The following is a 17915-nucleotide window of genomic DNA, read 5'->3' as shown; positions in this document are numbered from 1 at the left end:
TTGGAGTGATTAAACTGAATCACTGTTGATGAGACTATTCATTTGCTGTATACCAGTCTTTAAGCCAAGCCCAACTGCAGACTGCACAGACTTACATCTGCCATCATAGTGCACTGGCAAATCTGGGTCTGTGCTGTTTGTTATAAGTAACCAGTAGAACGAACATCATGGACACTGGTCTGCCATCACAATACGTGATCGCAGATCAGGGTCTATGTTGTTTGGGGTCGGACTTGACTTATAAGTTAGTATATACAGTATATGTTACTGGATTGTGATGAAATTCGGAAAAATCATTTTCTGTAAAATAAATTAGGCTACTTGTCCAAGAAAAATGCATTGCACAAAAAATGCTTTAATGCTTCTTTTATGTTCCAGCACAAGAAACATTTTGTAAATCTTGTTTTATTGAGTTTCTTTCTTTTTCAGTTTGCTCTTGAACTTCAGATTGCTTATCCTTTGTTCTCTTTTCTTTTCAGGCAAATCGATGTTGTGAAGAATACTTCATATTGTCCATGTTCATGCTTTAACTGGAGTACATTTTTTGTTTACAGTGTCTTCCTTATTGTTTTACTCTTACATATTTTTGTGTTTACATGTACTGACACAAAAAAGAAACACATCACTAATTTGCAATATATACTTTTAATTCTTTTTTCATATCAGAAACGTTCATGGCTCAATTTTTTTCTCAGCAACAAGCCTTATGGAAAGATCTTGTGCCAAAAAAAGTTGTGCCAGTACAAGAAACTTTTACAACAAATTCATTTCGGCAGAAGAAATACATTTGCAAAAATGGTGCATTTCTTTTGGGAGTTAGTATATTTTCAGCAACAATAGAATATGTTTAATGTTCATTGATGTCTTTTCCAGAAGGATAAATATTAGATTAGTTTTCTTTTCGATACCTTGTTAGCGTATATATACTTATTAACAAATGTTGATTTATTTAATGTATAATTTCAGACAGTCCTTCAAATGGAAGCATATGTGTATCTCACTGTATTCTGTACCTAACACTGATATCTAGAGTCCTACGGTATTTTGGATTCTTATTATAAAATTAAAAACGGTGCTTTAAGTGCAAGTTCAGAAGCTGTATTTCGAAAGATTTGTGCAACAGAATTTTCAGAATCCTAAAACTCTCTCTCTCTCTCTTTTACTTACACACACACACACACACACACATCTGGGCTCACATTATACAGTGCTATTTCAAGAAAAGTATTTGATGTCTTGTTTTACCATAAGATGGACAAGTGATTTTTACACAAGACAAAGAACACTTTGCAGTTATACGAGTCAGAATCAGTAATTAATGATTGTTACAAAACAAAATATCAGAGAACCATTGTGGCTTTGTGTTTAATAGGCCAAACTAAAAATCATTTCAGTATAGGCTCAAATTCTGCCCATATCAGCCTCTGATGGGTGTCATAGTGTGTTGCTTTATGGCAATGCACTTGGTTCCAATGAATCAGCAATAGCCTTTCATGTGAAGTTTTACCATTAAACACCAAGCATATTTTTTCCACCAGGTTTAATGATATGGCTAACATTGCCTTAGGAATGATGAAGTTTAGTCTTGAGAGAACAGGCCAATAGACTTTTGGAGAAAGGAGGATTGGCCAATTTTATTAAAAATTTTGTGTTCAAATTCATTTTGACATGTTTCAAGCATGGATTGCTAATGAGATGTATACATGGACATTTTTTAAAAGTAGTAGACATACCATATTTATTTCTATGTAGCATGACATATCTGCTTTCTCAAAAGTCAAGTCAACTGCAAACAACAAAGATCCTGATTTGCTATAGCATAGTGCACATGCAGATCAGGGACTGTGTTGTTTGTTCTACTGATTACTCCTTTCAATCTGCAATGACCCAGATGTGCCAGCACATCTGGGCCTGCGCAGTTTGCAGTTCGACTTGTCATATAAGCAAGTATATATGGTACATTAAACAGCATAGATCCAGAACTCCTGTTGCATGTGCACTGGTGGATCTGGCTTTTTAAATATTATGCAAAGTTAAATATGATAAATTTTGATTATCTAGTATGCAGCCATAATATTCCCATTTTCATCCTGTCTGTCATTGCCATTTATATGTAATCTAATGGTCTAGGAGATGAAAAAACAGTATCTTGTATTCGTAAGAGAATCCATTATCATGCAATGCTTGTTCACAAGTTAGAGGATCTGTTTCCCCCCGAAGCTTACTTTTTTTGTGGTCAAATTGTAAGCAATATTTTTCATTGCTGCTGCATTACCATTGTCTCTTAGGGACTGTTGTTTGCAGCGTATCATGAATGTGTTAGGTTACTTTCCAGTGAAAGTTAGTAGCAAATTGAGATTTAGTTATACGCATGATAAATCCATGCTTGGAAATCACAAAAACGTCAGTGCTTGAGTTGGAGCTTGAGAACACTAAAATATTGAGTTTGCTAGGTAAATAAAAGTTGATACATTCTTGCAAAAGACCGTGTCTGTTGTATGACATACAATTGCATGAGTCATGCTAATGTCTCAAAAATAATGCCAAAAATTGCCCAGATGCGTGAAAATAATGCATCATATCTTCAAGCCTAGCTTTATTTCTTCCTTAAATCCTCTTAGTGTCACCAACTCACCCATCACCCATTTATTCAAATGGAGAGGACACTTTCCCAAAAGCATTTTGAGTTCTAAGATAGACCCTGTAAAGATTATAAGATTTTCAGATTGTTGGTTTGATGTTTCATCTGTACCATCTCAGGATGCCATTTGTGTGTCTAATAGCCCTCATCAGTGGCAAGCAAGACATGGCAGTCACTTTTCCACCAGTGACATAGCAGTTCATTACAGATTTAAGGTTTAGGATATAATCCTAAACTCCTTCATTGTTTTCCATAAATCATTATGAAGCTGAAACAATTCCATAACATTTCATTTGATCTTAGGGTCAAAATCACAAAGAAAATTTTGTTATATATTTGTTAAAGTTTTTTCTGTTTGCTTATATTTCCAAAACCACTTAATTTTTTATTATACATGTATTGTTATTTTGTTTTGGGATAAATAATTATGAAACTTAGGCTATTGTATCATTGCTCAACATTTGGTCTTTGGGTCAAGGTCAGATGTTTTACAGCTATGCTTCCATTGTACGTACAGATGTATGCTCAAAATACAGGCCCTGGCCTTGTATCTATCATCTAGTATTTTGAAATGGTTCATGAGAAAAATAATCCTTTGTATTATGCGGGACAGGGGGACAGGGAAATCCTTAACCAATCCATATGATTTCATTAGTCCCATGTATATTGTTATATTGCATTAGCTGTAATTTTGGCAGTGGGGAATTCCCATTTGGCATTCACATGTTTCTCAGAAATTGAGAATTTACATCAAGTTCAATGGGATAAAGTTCATTGCACATATTTCACCTTGATGAGTCCGAATACTTTTTTTTCAATATTTTTTTATACTAATTTTCTGAGTGGATTTTTCTCATCTTTTACTGCCTTTACTTGTGCATAACATAGGTGTGCAGTAAAAGAAAGCAGATGAGGTGTTTAAAACCATTTTGATAGATGGAGTAGTTCAAACTGATGGCAATCAATGTATTGTTTGTCAACACATAGAATTTGGAAAATCGTTTACCATTCCAATGATTTCATAGCGAGACACTCTAAAATTACAGATCTAGCATCACTATATCCTTTCTTTAAGTAGAGATTTGGAATTTCACATTTAAGTTCACTTTTCTTATTTACATTTGGCAGTGAAGTCTAATTTACTGAGAAGTTGAATAGCCATTAGAACTGTTATTCATGAAGTTTTTTTTTTGTATTAATGGCATGCAGTGCACTAAGTCTGATTCCCCAGCAGACTCATTAAATAGCTAGTATATAGCTAACCATGATACTGAGCCGAAATCAAACAGAGTACCAGACTGATCTTGTGAATGCCACTCTCATAAATGTTTAGAATAAACAGAGGCACACACATTCAAAAGATGAGCCAGCTCAATGCCTAGGTTTGCTTGCCTGACTCATAACCAGTGGGTTGTGAATTCAAATCCTGTCCATACTAACATGATTCTGCTGTCATAGAGTGTCACTGGGAAAGGTATTTACTTCCATTGCCTTTAAACCAAATGGTCTTTTATATACTGATGTGCAAACACCAATCACCTAGAAACTTATCAGCAGATACTGAGACTATTTATGTTAAGTGCATTGTACAAAATTGTCTACCTCTTATACTGTGTACTCATTACAGTTTGAAAAAGTCTATAAAATGGAGGAAACCATCTTTTTTCTTGTGGTTGTCACTTTATGTTACATTTGCCTGCAAGGGATCACAACTAGAACCATATGCATGCAAAAAAGCATGTAAACCATTGTGAAGTCAAGACCATATGTAGTTCACAGTAGTTGGCTCACGCCAAATTACTGTCAAGTCCATCTTATCAGGAAGGCCATATGGTAGCCAATTTAATATTGAAACTTTACCTAGCTAATAAAATGGTACGCGACCATTTCATTGGCTGTATTTGAGGTCCTAATCAGATTCCCATACGTACTCGCTTATAAGTCAAGTCCAACTGTAAACTGCACAGACCCAGATATGCTTTCGCATAATGTGTGGGCAGATATGGGTCTGTGCTATTATGAGTAATCAATAAAACACACAATATAGACTCTGATCTGCAGGTGCATTATGCTACAGCAGATCAGGATGGTTGTTTGCAGTTTGACTTGACTTAAAAGCAAGTAAACAGAGTAATGCCATTCATAGGAGTGTGTCTAATAATAGCAAGTATTGTATAATAATGGTCTCTACTTTGAGTAGCTAGCATTTTTGAGAATAGTCAATTTCACTACCTTTATTTCCTAATATGAAAATGCTTTAATTTTGATGACTAACCAGTTGTTAAATTTTATTCAAAAAGATCATACCTACACTTTTGTCCTGACTCCAGTTATTAGAGTGCAACAACTTGATTTTCTAGTTTAAATTTTTCAGATCTTGACAGTTGACATTGATTTAGTGACAAGTTGCAGAGCTTCTTGCAGATACCTGCTACTTGCGATTGCACAGTTGCTTTTTTTTGTTGGCCCCATGTTAGTGGAGAGGCAAGACAAAGCAGTCGTTTTTCCACTGACATTGTTGTTAATGGTTTGCAAAGGTTTCAATTAAAGATTTGTATATGCATATATTTCCTAAACTCATCATCAGTAATAATAATAATAATAATGAGGACTTGTATAGCACCTAATCTTTAGAAGCTCTAAGCGCTTTACAACATTAGACAACACCTATAACATAAAAAAAACATATAATGATATGATTACTAAAAACAAACACCATGAAATTAGAAAACTTAAAAACATGCTGAAAATATTTAAGGTAGGAAACATAATTAGATCTTTATTCTCATCGTACTTGGCATGAATTATTATGCAGCTAAGACAATTTCAGTTTGACACTCTCTTTCCCCTTTGGCCTTGGGATCTAGGTCAGAGTCAGTGAAAGTTTCCATTAAGATTTTGACTAAAGTTTTTCATTTTTTATTTTTTATATTATATTTCCTAAACCCCTTGATTGATTTTGTTCATATTTGACATCAATTATTATCAAGCTAAGACCATTGATTCTGCCACATTCTGCCACAGGTTTGCTTGCACCTTTGACCTAGAAGTGTAAGTCACAGTCATAGAAAATTTGTGTTAAGATTTTGGTTAAAGCCATTTTGTTTGCTTTTATCTCTTAAAACACGATGAATTTTGATGATATTTTGAATGAATAATTGTGACATTTAATTCAAGGTCAGATTTTTAGGCCTTCATGCTTCAGTTGTGGACCAGGCAGTACTCTGGCCTTTCTGTTTTATTTGAAAATCAAAGTAACTGCAGACCAATTTCAAGTTGAATAGTGTGTTTAAAACAGAAATTACACCTCAGGTGCAAGCCAAAGATTGGGGATTGAATACCAACCCAGGCCAGTTACTTCATTGTGCCCTAGAGAAAGGTACTACACTCCCATTTGCTTATCATGATCATATGTTAAAATTGCTCTAAAAAGACAGAGAAAAAAAAAAAGAAAAACCATTTTTCACCAGAAATATGACAAAAGAAAAGGATGACTATTCATCAGTATATTGTGTACACGTAAAACTACTCACCAAGGACATGTAATTCAAAATTTTGTCTTAAGGTCATTCCGCTGAAGGATTCCAAATGACCTTTCACTGAAACTGGTAGAGGTCACATGGATTTATCACAGAAACACCCTTCAGGGAGTTTTCTCAAGTCGATGAGTCTTTGCTGTAGTTTAGGATATCAATATCATTTTTTGTTTGAATAGGGTAAAATATGTCAGTAGATGGATGTGGGGCATTGGTTTAAACTGTAATTTCTGTAAGTATTTCGGTAGATTTTGCCATGATTTTGTTAAACTATTTATTTGATTGTCATTGATTCTGGGTATGGAATACAAAACATATACTGTTTATGCTTTGATCCTTTCTAAAATAGACCACTTCAGTGGCCTAGTGGTTAGAGCATCTGCCTCGGATGCGGGAGGTCGCGGGTTTGAACCCCAGCCGAGTCATACCAAAGACGTACAAAAATGGTACTAACAGCTGCCTCGCTTGGCGCTAAGCATTGAGAGGTTAGTGTTAGGACTGGTCGTCCTGGTGTCAGGATAATGTGACTGGGTGGGACATCATGCTACATGTCTGCGGCATAATGCCCCAGTGCTAGACATCACTATAAACTGTCACACTGCAGACATCATTGCAATATCACTGAAAAATTGTTAAAGCTACGTTAAAAATCTAAATCACACACACCTTTCTAAAATAATAACATTGATAAGATTAATTGTAAACTCGTGCTTCATTTTTTTGTGAAGCACTAATGCCCATCAGACAGTATCAGAATTCTGCATGGTTTGCTGTCTGCAGATGTTTGACAGAGCATGAGATCAAGGGATGAGTCTGAGCTGAGTGTCTGCAAATGTTTGGCACACAGGAAGCTGTATGATTACTATTTTTATTTGATGAACTACTTGATACAGGTAATCCCTGTTATAATGCGATTCCGCTTACAACACAATGGCAGCATGGCTCCTATTTTTTTAATTTAAGGTGACTTTCTTTTTTTAAGATCCTAAATACATGCTCTCAGAAAAGCCGATTATTTGTATCCCTATAAGATTTTTAATCCCAACACTGCATTTAATGTTGCGTTAACTTCCTTAATTTTCTAAAACATTGCAGTGTTATATTTGTTAATGAAAATAAAGCAGTAAAGTTCATACAAGTTAAAAGACTTTTAATACAGTCAGCACTGTTTAATGTTTGGAGGAAGTAACATGTAGCTACTTTGACATTCTCCGAGAACTATCAAACCGTTCAAAGGTGTGAATTTGATCACTTTGTCAGCTGACTGAGAAGTTCTTCAGATCCAAGAATGAGCTGATTTTTGTTTGATGTGCTGCCTGCATCAGATGAATGTCATTGATACCAATGATTGTAAACTCATTAGTAAGATCAAACAAACTTAAAGGAGACAGACAAACAAGAGGTTAATTAAAACTGATGACATTGAACTTTCAATGCACATATTCTATGCGGAAATGTTTGAAAAATTTGTTAACACAATTCCACTTATATTGTGATGTTATTCTTTGGACCCCGATCATTGTATTATAATGGGCTTTACCTGTATGTAAATTATGTATTACATATTTACATATACATGTAAATTATGTACTACATTGAGGGTCTATTTAAAAATAAAATATCATGTATTCCAGTAATGCATTCAATCCAGGTTTTATTGTACAGCTGATATCACAAAACAGTACATGTCAAACCAGCTAAAACTGACTTACTGGCGTGTAGAAATACTGTATTACTCATGTTTAGGTCAGATTAAAAAAAAGTTGCATAAAGAAAGAACTGCCAGTGCATAATGCACTGGCATATTTGGATCTATGCAGTTTGTTAAAAAATAATCAGCGCAACAAAATCAGCATAGATCCTAATCTGCCAGTGCATTGTGGGGTGTCAGGTCAGGGTCTAGGTTTTTTGCAGTTTAACTGGATTTTTAAGCAATTATATGTAGTACATCACATATCTAGCTTATCCCCCAGTTATTAGGTTCAGTTTGTATTGAAAATGAAACCATCTCCCTAAAAGCTAAGGATATACAGAAATAACAGTATAAAGGTATTTCTCCATATTCCACACAGTGGTACTTGCACGACATCGGTTGGGGAATAATGAAGTGATAATTACACTACTGTGACATGCATCAGCTTAGTCATAGTATGGTATTGATTCAGACATAGAGTTGAATTGAAGAGCCTGATAAAAATTAACTTGTTCTACTAGAAGGTACATAAGCCTCTGGATTCATAATAGATTGGAGATGAAGACTTAGAAGTCCATATGTTGCAAATAGATGATGGTTGAATGAGAATTACTTTTTACTGGACAGCTGTAGCATATGCATCATTTCACAAAGGCTTTCATATATATAATATATATATGTAGCTATATACATGTATAGTGATTCATAGATTCTTCTTTTACGGGAGCTTTTGACAAAAGGACACAAAATATTTAAGAGTTCTGTTGGATTTACTGGAAGTTCAGATTTCGTAGAGCTGATCAAGTTGATATCTACTGGTTGCTGACACTTATGAAGTGGATTATAAATTTCTGTGGTGGACACTGATAGAAGGATTTGGGAGAACTAATTGTTTTTCAACGTTGGTGCTTTGTATTCCATAAACTTCTCATTTAACTGAAGGTGTAAGTGAGGTTTGTGGAGGGTTTCTTTTGGGGAAAATGACTGATCCAGGTAAAACAAGAAATCTATTCTTCAATATTCTTCATTGTTCCTAATAATAAATAAATGTAGTGTAGTTAGTCTGAATTTCATGTGGAATGCATTATTGATCAGAGCCACTTTTTTTCACTGATCCCCTGTTTGTAATAAAATTAAGGCAGCTAGCGGTTAAATTAAGACAGCTGATATATTTTCATGCCATGGGGCTGAAACTTTTCAGCTACAGCATCAAGTGACATGTGCTTGCTCTTCCTTGGCAGGCCATAACATTCATATGGCATAAAAATGTCAGGACAAATATTTAGGTTTAAAAGTTCACACAAGTTTCAATTTTTCATAAAAAATCTGGCTTATGCATTTTAATATTACATTTTCAAAATAAGTTCGATATTTTTGTTGTTGTTATATGGTGATCTTTTGTGTCTCCATGGTGATTAATGTGTAGCTTTTAAGGTATATGAGACAATTTACTACTCAGCTCTAAGTTGGTCTGAATCTTTTTGTCCCATGGTATGTGTGCCGAGCTCAGAAACAGAAGTACCCGGTTCAATATTTAATCATGGCTCAGCTTTTTGTACTTCTGCTACAGATGCAATAATGAATTGAACGAATTTAATGAGATCTATGACCACCAGTACCATGTTTTAAGAAGACCACTACAAAATGCTTCAAGTTTTCCTACCAGCTCTACTCATGTTAAGTAAAGCTGCAAGCAGCATAGACCCTGATCTGCCATCAGATATTGTGCAAACAGGTTAGAGTATATGTTTATTTTGTTCCATTGACTAAACTGTATAGACCCACATCTGCCAGCACATTATGCAGATGCAGATCAGGCTCTGTGCAGACTGTTAAATAAGTATATGCAGTAATTTTTAGGGTCTAAGGAAGAAATTATATATATAAAATGTTAATGAGTAAGCAGTGCTACATGCATCTCTTGTGTATGAACATTGATATATATATAGAGAGAGAGAGAGAGTTGTGTGCAATTCACTGTGACTCCAGATATTCTAGCATGACTAAATCTTAGCAAATGTTTATTTTCAGCATATTGATGTTTTCAAATTATGAAAAATTTTAATGAGAAAATATATACATTTTTGGCATTAATAGTTTTACATTTCTTTGTTATGTGAACTAAAATTTGCAATGAAACTTCTCCAGATTGAATAGGTGTTGATTACCACTAAAGCACTCTTTGACTATAAGGCCCTCTTACCACTAAAGCACTCTTTGACTATAAGGCCCTCAGTATAACAAAATGCCTTTTACAAGTCAAGTATGATTGTTGATCTCATTTTATTTAGTGGTACATGTAGTAAAAATGTACGTATCATGTACTTCAATTCAGAACAATCACACTACAGGGTGGTATTCTCTTGGGCTCAAGGACAGCAATATAATGAAAGGGTGCTCTATAATTGGCTTTGTCTTTTCTTTGATCACTGATGCATGCTAATAAAATCTAATATCAAACTGCAGGAACGATCCTGATCTGGATAATTTCTACTTTGTCTATCATTATCTTTCCATCACATACAAATTGGTCATCCATATAAAGTGCTTTCATATAACTCATCACCCTGTATAACATGGTCTCAAATATACATGGTCTCTTATATAGCATGGTTTCTTGTATAACATGGTATGGTAATAGATCTCATTTGGTGTGATAATAATGACTTTCATTTTGTGTGATAATAAAATGGATCTCATTTGGGGTGGTAATATTGGATTTCATTTGGTTTTGACCGAACAAGCATGGCTGGGGGACCACTGTAATTTGAATGTAGTAAGATTTTGATAAAATTTTGTTTCTTTTGTGAATTGTATGATAATTGTTGTTGTAAAAGTAATCAGAATTTAATGTGCTTAAAGTTTGCATTCATTCAGAGCTACACCAGATTAGTAGTCAATTAAAGTTTGCATTCATTCAGAGCTACACCAGATTAGTAGACAATTAAAGTTTACGTTCATTCAGAGCTACACCAGATTAGTAGTCAATTAAAGACAGATTGAAAAAAACTAGTAATGAGTAATTAAATCAGAGGATTGAAAATTTGAAGTAAAATAAAGTTCATGGTCTATCAAGGGTCAGCAAATGGGAAGTACACAAGAAACAGGAAACTAATTGTATGTAGACAGCATGAAGAACCAGATCCTTCTGGAGTTTCTATTATATATTGCAATATACATAGATGTCATCCTTTTTCACTTTTATACTTGCTTAAGGATTTTGTCTCTGTTTTCTTACCTGAGATGTGGTACTCACTTTCGCACTTTCCTTGGTATCAGCAGTGTTCACACTTTGCATTAAAGTGTTTGGAAGTTGCATCTCTTCTATATCCATTGCTAAGTAAAACTCCTCAGTATTATTACTAGAAATAAGAAGTTTTGCATCAAAATTTTTCAAGGTTGCATATGTTCTACATCATTGAACACATTCAGCTGATACTTAAGAATAAAAGTTTATATGCCGATAGGTTTGAAGTTTTTCACTTGTCTCCCCTTGTAAACAGAAAACTGCTTCATCATTTTAATCTATGCTGATCTTTTGATTTATAATACATGCATCTTCTACATTTGTTGCTGCAGTGAACAGAAACTTTGGTATAATACTATAACAGGTTTAAAGTTTATATACTGATGTGCAAGGTGTATTGACTGTCCAGTCTCACCTATTTAATCAGAAAGCATGTTCTTGATTGTAAACTGTGTTAAAACATTAATTCAGATTTTGGAATGTTACATATCTTTAATATCAATTTGTGTATTCTACTGAAAATTTAAGATAATACAGTGAAACCTGTCTTGAAAGACCTTATTCTCAGTGCATTGATTTATTGATTATATAGTATTATGACCTTTTATGAGAGACCATAATTGTTTGGCAGAAGGGATGGTCTTTCAAGACAGGTTCTACTGTATTACTAATGCTCTAAAGCTATTTGTGAGACAAACTAATCTCTTGACCGTCTTGCTTAAAGATTTCTGATGGCCTAGTGGTTAGAGCATCCGCCTCAGATGCAGGAGGTTGCGGGTTTGATCACCACTGAGTCATACCAAAGACTTATAAAAATGGTACTTACAGCTGCCACACTTAGCGCTCAGCATTAAGAAGTTAGTGTTAAAACTGGTTGGCCTGGTGTCAGGATAATGTGACTGGGTGGGACATCATGCTACATGTCAGTGGCATGATGCCCCAGTGCTAGACATCACTATAAACTGCCACACTGCAGGCATCATAGCAATGTGACTGTAAAATTGTTAAAGCTACATTAAAAATCCAAATCACATGTGCACACACACACTCTTAAAGATTATAGTGTGGGAAGAGTACATCTCTTTCCTCTCTCACTTAATTGAGGATTATGATGTGAGAAGAGTTTATCTATTGCCTATTTCACTTAAAGATTGTGGTTTGAGAAGAGTTCATCTCTGGCCTCTCTCACTCAAGGATCATGGTGTAAGAAGAGTTCATTTCTTGACTGTCTTGCAAAGATAGAAATTATTTGACTCATTTCATAAATTTCATTTGAAACAAGTACTTGTTTAAGTACCTCTGTACCTATCCATCTGTAAACAATTTAGCTTCTGTACAAGAACTTAAATTGTGCTTCACATAACTTCACTAAACTATGCAAGTGGGATGACCTATAGGCAATAAATAACTCTGTTGGTTTGGGTACAAAAGGTCAAGATAAATGTAACTAACCTTCCTGCAAAATGGTTTCCTTGCTTAATATATCTTCACCAAACTTGGATATGTGTTTTGCTATGAGATTAATAGCTGTATGTTGGTTTGGGTCTCTTTCAAGGTCCATATATAGGGAATCATAAACAGAGAGAGCAAGATGGTTCTGACTTGAGTTCTACTAAATCTAACTTCACCAGAACCGAGTCATGTTGTTCTTGACGATACCAAGGTAATTGTATATCCAAATGCTAAGGTAGCTTCACCAAACTTCACAGATCTTTTGCCCTGGTGGAGACAAAGAACCTTGATGATTATCATGATTAAAAGGTCAACTTAGGTCAAGGTCACCATGATTCTAACAAGACAGGATATAGACCAAAAAAAACTTGTATGTAATGTTTGCATACTCTTGTTTTTTGTTTTAATCACATTTCCATGGGTACAAAGTGCACCTGAATATGAAGCATATAAGAATTTTAAATTCTGATAATTAACTTGACTCTATAGTACATGCGTCCTATCCTGTGTTTTGAAATTGTATGTTTTGGACTGGCAGCATTAAATCAGGTGTTGTGAGTGAAAATATATTAACTCCTCAGGATATTTATTTTCATATCTCAGACGAGTCGTATATGAATGAATACATCAGACAAGTCGTATATGAATGGATACATCTGGCTTTCACCTTGTCATATGTTTAATCTCCTTGTCAGAATATAATGGAGTCTGGTGACTTGTTTCATTGCCTTTTGATTTTTAGAAGTAAACATCAATTATCTAGACACATCCAGAGACATCGATTTGGTCTGGCTGCCCAGATAACTTGATCATTTTATGCACAATAAATTTTGATCTGAAGGATGATTAATTAGTCTATGATAAGTCTAAGCATCTGTTTGATAAAAATTTTATTTTTTATCCAGGAAATCCTGTATTAAGAGACATTTTTGTGATTAAAAAAATAGTCTCGCAAAACATGTTTTCTCAAAAAGTGGTAATTACACTAAACAGCAATTGTGTGCATTAAGACTTGTCTCTCAATTATAATTTTGGTCACCGATAGCAGTGGTCTTTTAAGACACTGTTTGGACACGTTTCTTTTGGACTTTCAACAAGCATTTATCATTAGCAAGGAATTGTAATTGATTTTATAATGTCAGGATTTAACAATGAGGCCAGGTTGGAGTAAAATGACATAAACAGTTGATGCTTAGATGATAGATGATGGTGTTGATGAAGGAAGTGTCATTTGTACTTTACAAATGGACAGAGTCTCGATCTATCACTGCAATCTTATTAGATTTTATTGCTATGGATGGCTAAATTGAGTTCACTTGCTGTTATTTTGATTGCAGTTTGATGTCAAATGTTTTCATTGACAATGGAAATTAGACTACTTCATTACAAGCAAGAGCTGGCAGGAAATTGTAATACTGTATTACCATAGTCCAAATCAGAAGTAATTTCTCCATGAGCTAACTGTTTTCTTTTATTAGCACTTTGTACATTTTCCCAGCCAGTCTAAATTAATGCTGCAGTCAAGCCTGCTCTAACAGTTACCTCTGTAAGACAGTCACCTTCATTATAGCACAGCTCTAATTTTTAAGACCAATACAATACACTTCATATACATGTATTGCCATCATCTGTATACCACACATACTAATGATAAATTTCAGTCGGTGTCAAGAAAGGACATGTTGCCTATTATTTTCTTAAAAGAAACACAAATGCAAAATGATCAGCTAATTTTTTCCTCTCTTGAGACATTTCCAAGCTAGAAATGAAGCAACCAAACAAATGCTTAATGAAGGAAAATATATGACTCATATTGTAAGAAATGGTTTATTTTCCTTTGTTTTAATGAAATTAACTTCTCAGATATTATACAAAATATGTATATCCATTAGCAAACAGCATGGATCAAGGTTCATAAAATTATGAACATTATTTCCCATTAAGGCAGATCACTAAAAGGTGTGAGAATATCTTTGACTGAAGTGGGAAATTTATGCATTTTTCCTGGCTAGGTTATAAAAGTTTAAGTGTTAAAAAATTGTTTATACTTTCACCTGATAAAATTTCCATGCACCTGAATTACCAGGTGAACATTTGTCTCATCCGTACCATGGAATTCTAGCTGAAATGATTATAGACCAGTGTTTCCCAACCCCCATTGACCCAAGGCAGAGCAGGGTCACAGAGGGTCACCAGGATTATTTTTTTTAAGGCTGCAAAACTTGTCACAATGTGGAAACTTTGTAGTCGAGCTGGGAAACACTTTTATAGAAAAAATCACTCACTGGATTATTCATATTTAAAGACAAAAGTTTTATTAATTGGTCTACTTAGTTGGCAGTTGATTCAGTCTGATTTGACAAGTATGAATCCATGTGTATGACAAAGCAATAGTTGTCCTTGGTAATTCATAATGGAGTATCGACTGGTCTCAAGCAGACATACTGTAAATGGTTTTCTTCTTCTGCACCAGATGTGACTAATGCAGTGAAATATCTCTCCCAATTGAACTAAAAATATTGGAACTATTCCTTTCATTAGTTACCTTTTTTCAGAATTTGTTCCTCATTAAATTAATGTTAAGTTAATAACAACACATTATGTAATCTTTATTTCTGAGGTGTTGATTACAAGTACAACAGAATGCAGAAGAGTACATGAAGTTGAGTTTTACATATAGTATTGTATAAAGAGGAGGTTGAGGTTGACATAGTATTACTCCTATAACAAAGGAAGTTGAGGTCATTGTACAGTACTACTCCAGTAACAAAATGTTTGGCTGGCATATGTTGTATTACTTCTATAACAGAGGTTGAGATTGGCATATATCATTCTTTAACAGAAGAGACTGAGGTTGGCATATAATATTATTTCTGTAATGGAAGAGGTTGAGGTGGATGTATGTTATTTTTCCTGTAGCAGAACAGGTTGAGGTGGATGTATGTTATTATTCCTGTAACAGAAGAGGTTGAGGTAGACATAGTTGGCACTGTAGTTAACAAAGCACCTGTCAACTTCTAACTTACATACATAGAACAACATTCATGCAGGTGGGCAGTCAGCCTCTATTCTAACATAAAAAAGGATGAAACTAACCAGAAGGGCATAGGATCTGCCACTGATCTCAGGGTTGTTTGCTCAGAATTTACCCCAAGTTTTAGGAAGGATACCTTATTTATCAGACACCTTTAATTTGTTATTTTTAACATTTCTGATGCATCTTTGAGGATAGGAATGTGTAAAAATTATTTTTAGGCATTTGAAATCACAAGGCAGAAGAGAGTACTGTGTTGATCTGTGTTTGACATACAGAGCAAACTGCATGCAGCACCAATCCAGATCTATTTTTGCATGATGTGGCAGCAAATGACAGTCTACACCTTTCACATCAAAATTACAAGTTACTCTGATCTATTGTTATATTCTATGACAGCAGATCAGGGTCTGCATGTTTTGGAGTCTGGTGGATGTTACATGCAGATTAATTCTGTAGGAAGCCACATCGATCTTTCCTACATTGGTTCCATTGTGGTAATTTTATCCTAATGAAGAAGAGTTGATGGCAGACTGGTGACATTAATGATATCTTACAGGTGTGTTTAAGGTAATCAGGACTTGTTGAAAACGGCTCATGACCATCATGTCTTAGTGAAGACTTTTGAATAGCATTTGAGGTACTTACCTTCACTGGTTTTATTCCAGCAGATAGGGAACGAATATCATCGATTGATGAAGATGACGGCACGACAGAATATGATGTGACAGAGCATATGGACATGCTGGCACATGGTATTCCAGACCAATTTGGTAGGCCATTGTCTGGCATTGTCTTGTTATTAACAGCATGTCCCTTTGAGCACCTTACATGCTGACATTTTTGTAAGGCAAAAAACTTGTGCATGTTATTACTGTATATACTTGCATATAAGTCTAATCCAACTACAAACTGCATAGACCAAAATATGCCAATGCATAATGCAGTTCTTTTAAGGGTTATCACTAGAACAAACAACATAGACCCAGATCTGCCAACACATTATGTGGCAACATATCAGAGTCTCTGATGTTTGCATTGGAGATAACTTATAAGCTAGTATATACGGATACTTCATAATGTTTTGCAAGTTGAAATATAGCAAACTTGTACTTTGGCAGAATTGTCTGAATCCCTCCAAATCGTGTTTACGGACTATCTTTGTATGTAAACAAGAACCATCCATGTATCAACCCCTCAGTTGACATTTGCCAAGTTTTTTATTATTATTCTAAGCATGCTATCATACGTATTAAATGGCCTTTTTAATTTCATTTTCATTTGAGAAATATAATTTTTTGTCTAATTGTCCTTTATTTAATAGCAGAAAATTAAGTTCTTGTCACTTTGTCAAAGCAGTTCCCCAACTTGAACTACATTTACCTTGAAATCTATATTCACATTTTTGGAGAGTCTGTTTCCCATTTTTGGGGTTACATTAAAAGATATTTGTTTTTGCATTATCTCCTCACAATTAGCATTTTCAGGTTTACAGTTTGGATTTGCATTTTAATACAACTATGGATTATGCAAGACAAATTGATCCAGACAAATTTTCTATGATTCCAATATGGGTACTGTATAGATTTTAAAAAACGTATCACCTTTATACTTACTTATAAGACAAATCCAACTGCATAATGTGCTGGCAGATCTGGGTTTGTGCAATTTGTCATTAATAATCTGTAGAACAAACAAGACAGACCCTGAACTGCAGCCACATTATGGTACAGCAGTTAAGGATATTGTTGTTTGCAGTTTGACTCTGCTTATAAGCAAGTACATAGAGTAGTTAATGTGTATCTTTATGAGAAAATCACTTATTAGAATAAATGAACCGCTCCAGTGGCTTAGTGGTTGGAGCATCTGCCTCAGATGCAGGAGGTCATGGGTTCGATCCCCGGCTGAGTCATACCAAAGACTTACAAAATGGTAATTGTGACTGGGTGTGACATCATGCTACATGTCTGCGGCATGATGCTCCAGTGCTAGACATCACTTTATAAACTGCCGCACTGCAGACTGTGTAGCGATATGACTGAAAAATTGTTAAAAATCCAAATCACACATCACACACACACATATTAGAATAAACTTAAGTTGTACTGTGAATCATTCCTTATTTATGAGACTGAATAATATCAATGTGTGTGTGTGTGTGTATGTATATATATATATATATATATATATATATATGTATATATATATATATATATATATATATATATATATATATATATATATATATATATATATATATATATATATATATGTGTATGTGTGTGTGTGTGTGTCTGTATGTCTGTGGATAT

General features: G+C 34.5%; 1 protein-coding gene across 1 annotated transcript in view; it reads left to right on the top strand.

The window, feature by feature from the left end:
• The window catches only part of LOC149772644 (uncharacterized), a 225156-nt gene that overhangs the window by 188316 nt on the left and 18925 nt on the right, over window positions 1-17915 (top strand). Inside the window, exon 33 of the mRNA XM_089947533.1 lies at window positions 16272-16376. Within this exon, the coding sequence (XP_089803659.1) occupies window positions 16272-16376 (105 nt within the window). The remainder of the gene's footprint in view (window positions 1-16271; window positions 16377-17915) is intronic.

The sequence above is a fragment of the Sinohyriopsis cumingii genome, unplaced genomic scaffold (assembly GCF_028554795.1).
Source record: "Sinohyriopsis cumingii isolate HCF-2022 unplaced genomic scaffold, ASM2855479v2 utg001324l, whole genome shotgun sequence".
NCBI lineage: Eukaryota > Metazoa > Mollusca > Bivalvia > Unionida > Unionidae > Sinohyriopsis > Sinohyriopsis cumingii.
This window is presented reverse-complemented; position numbering and strand designations above follow the sequence as displayed.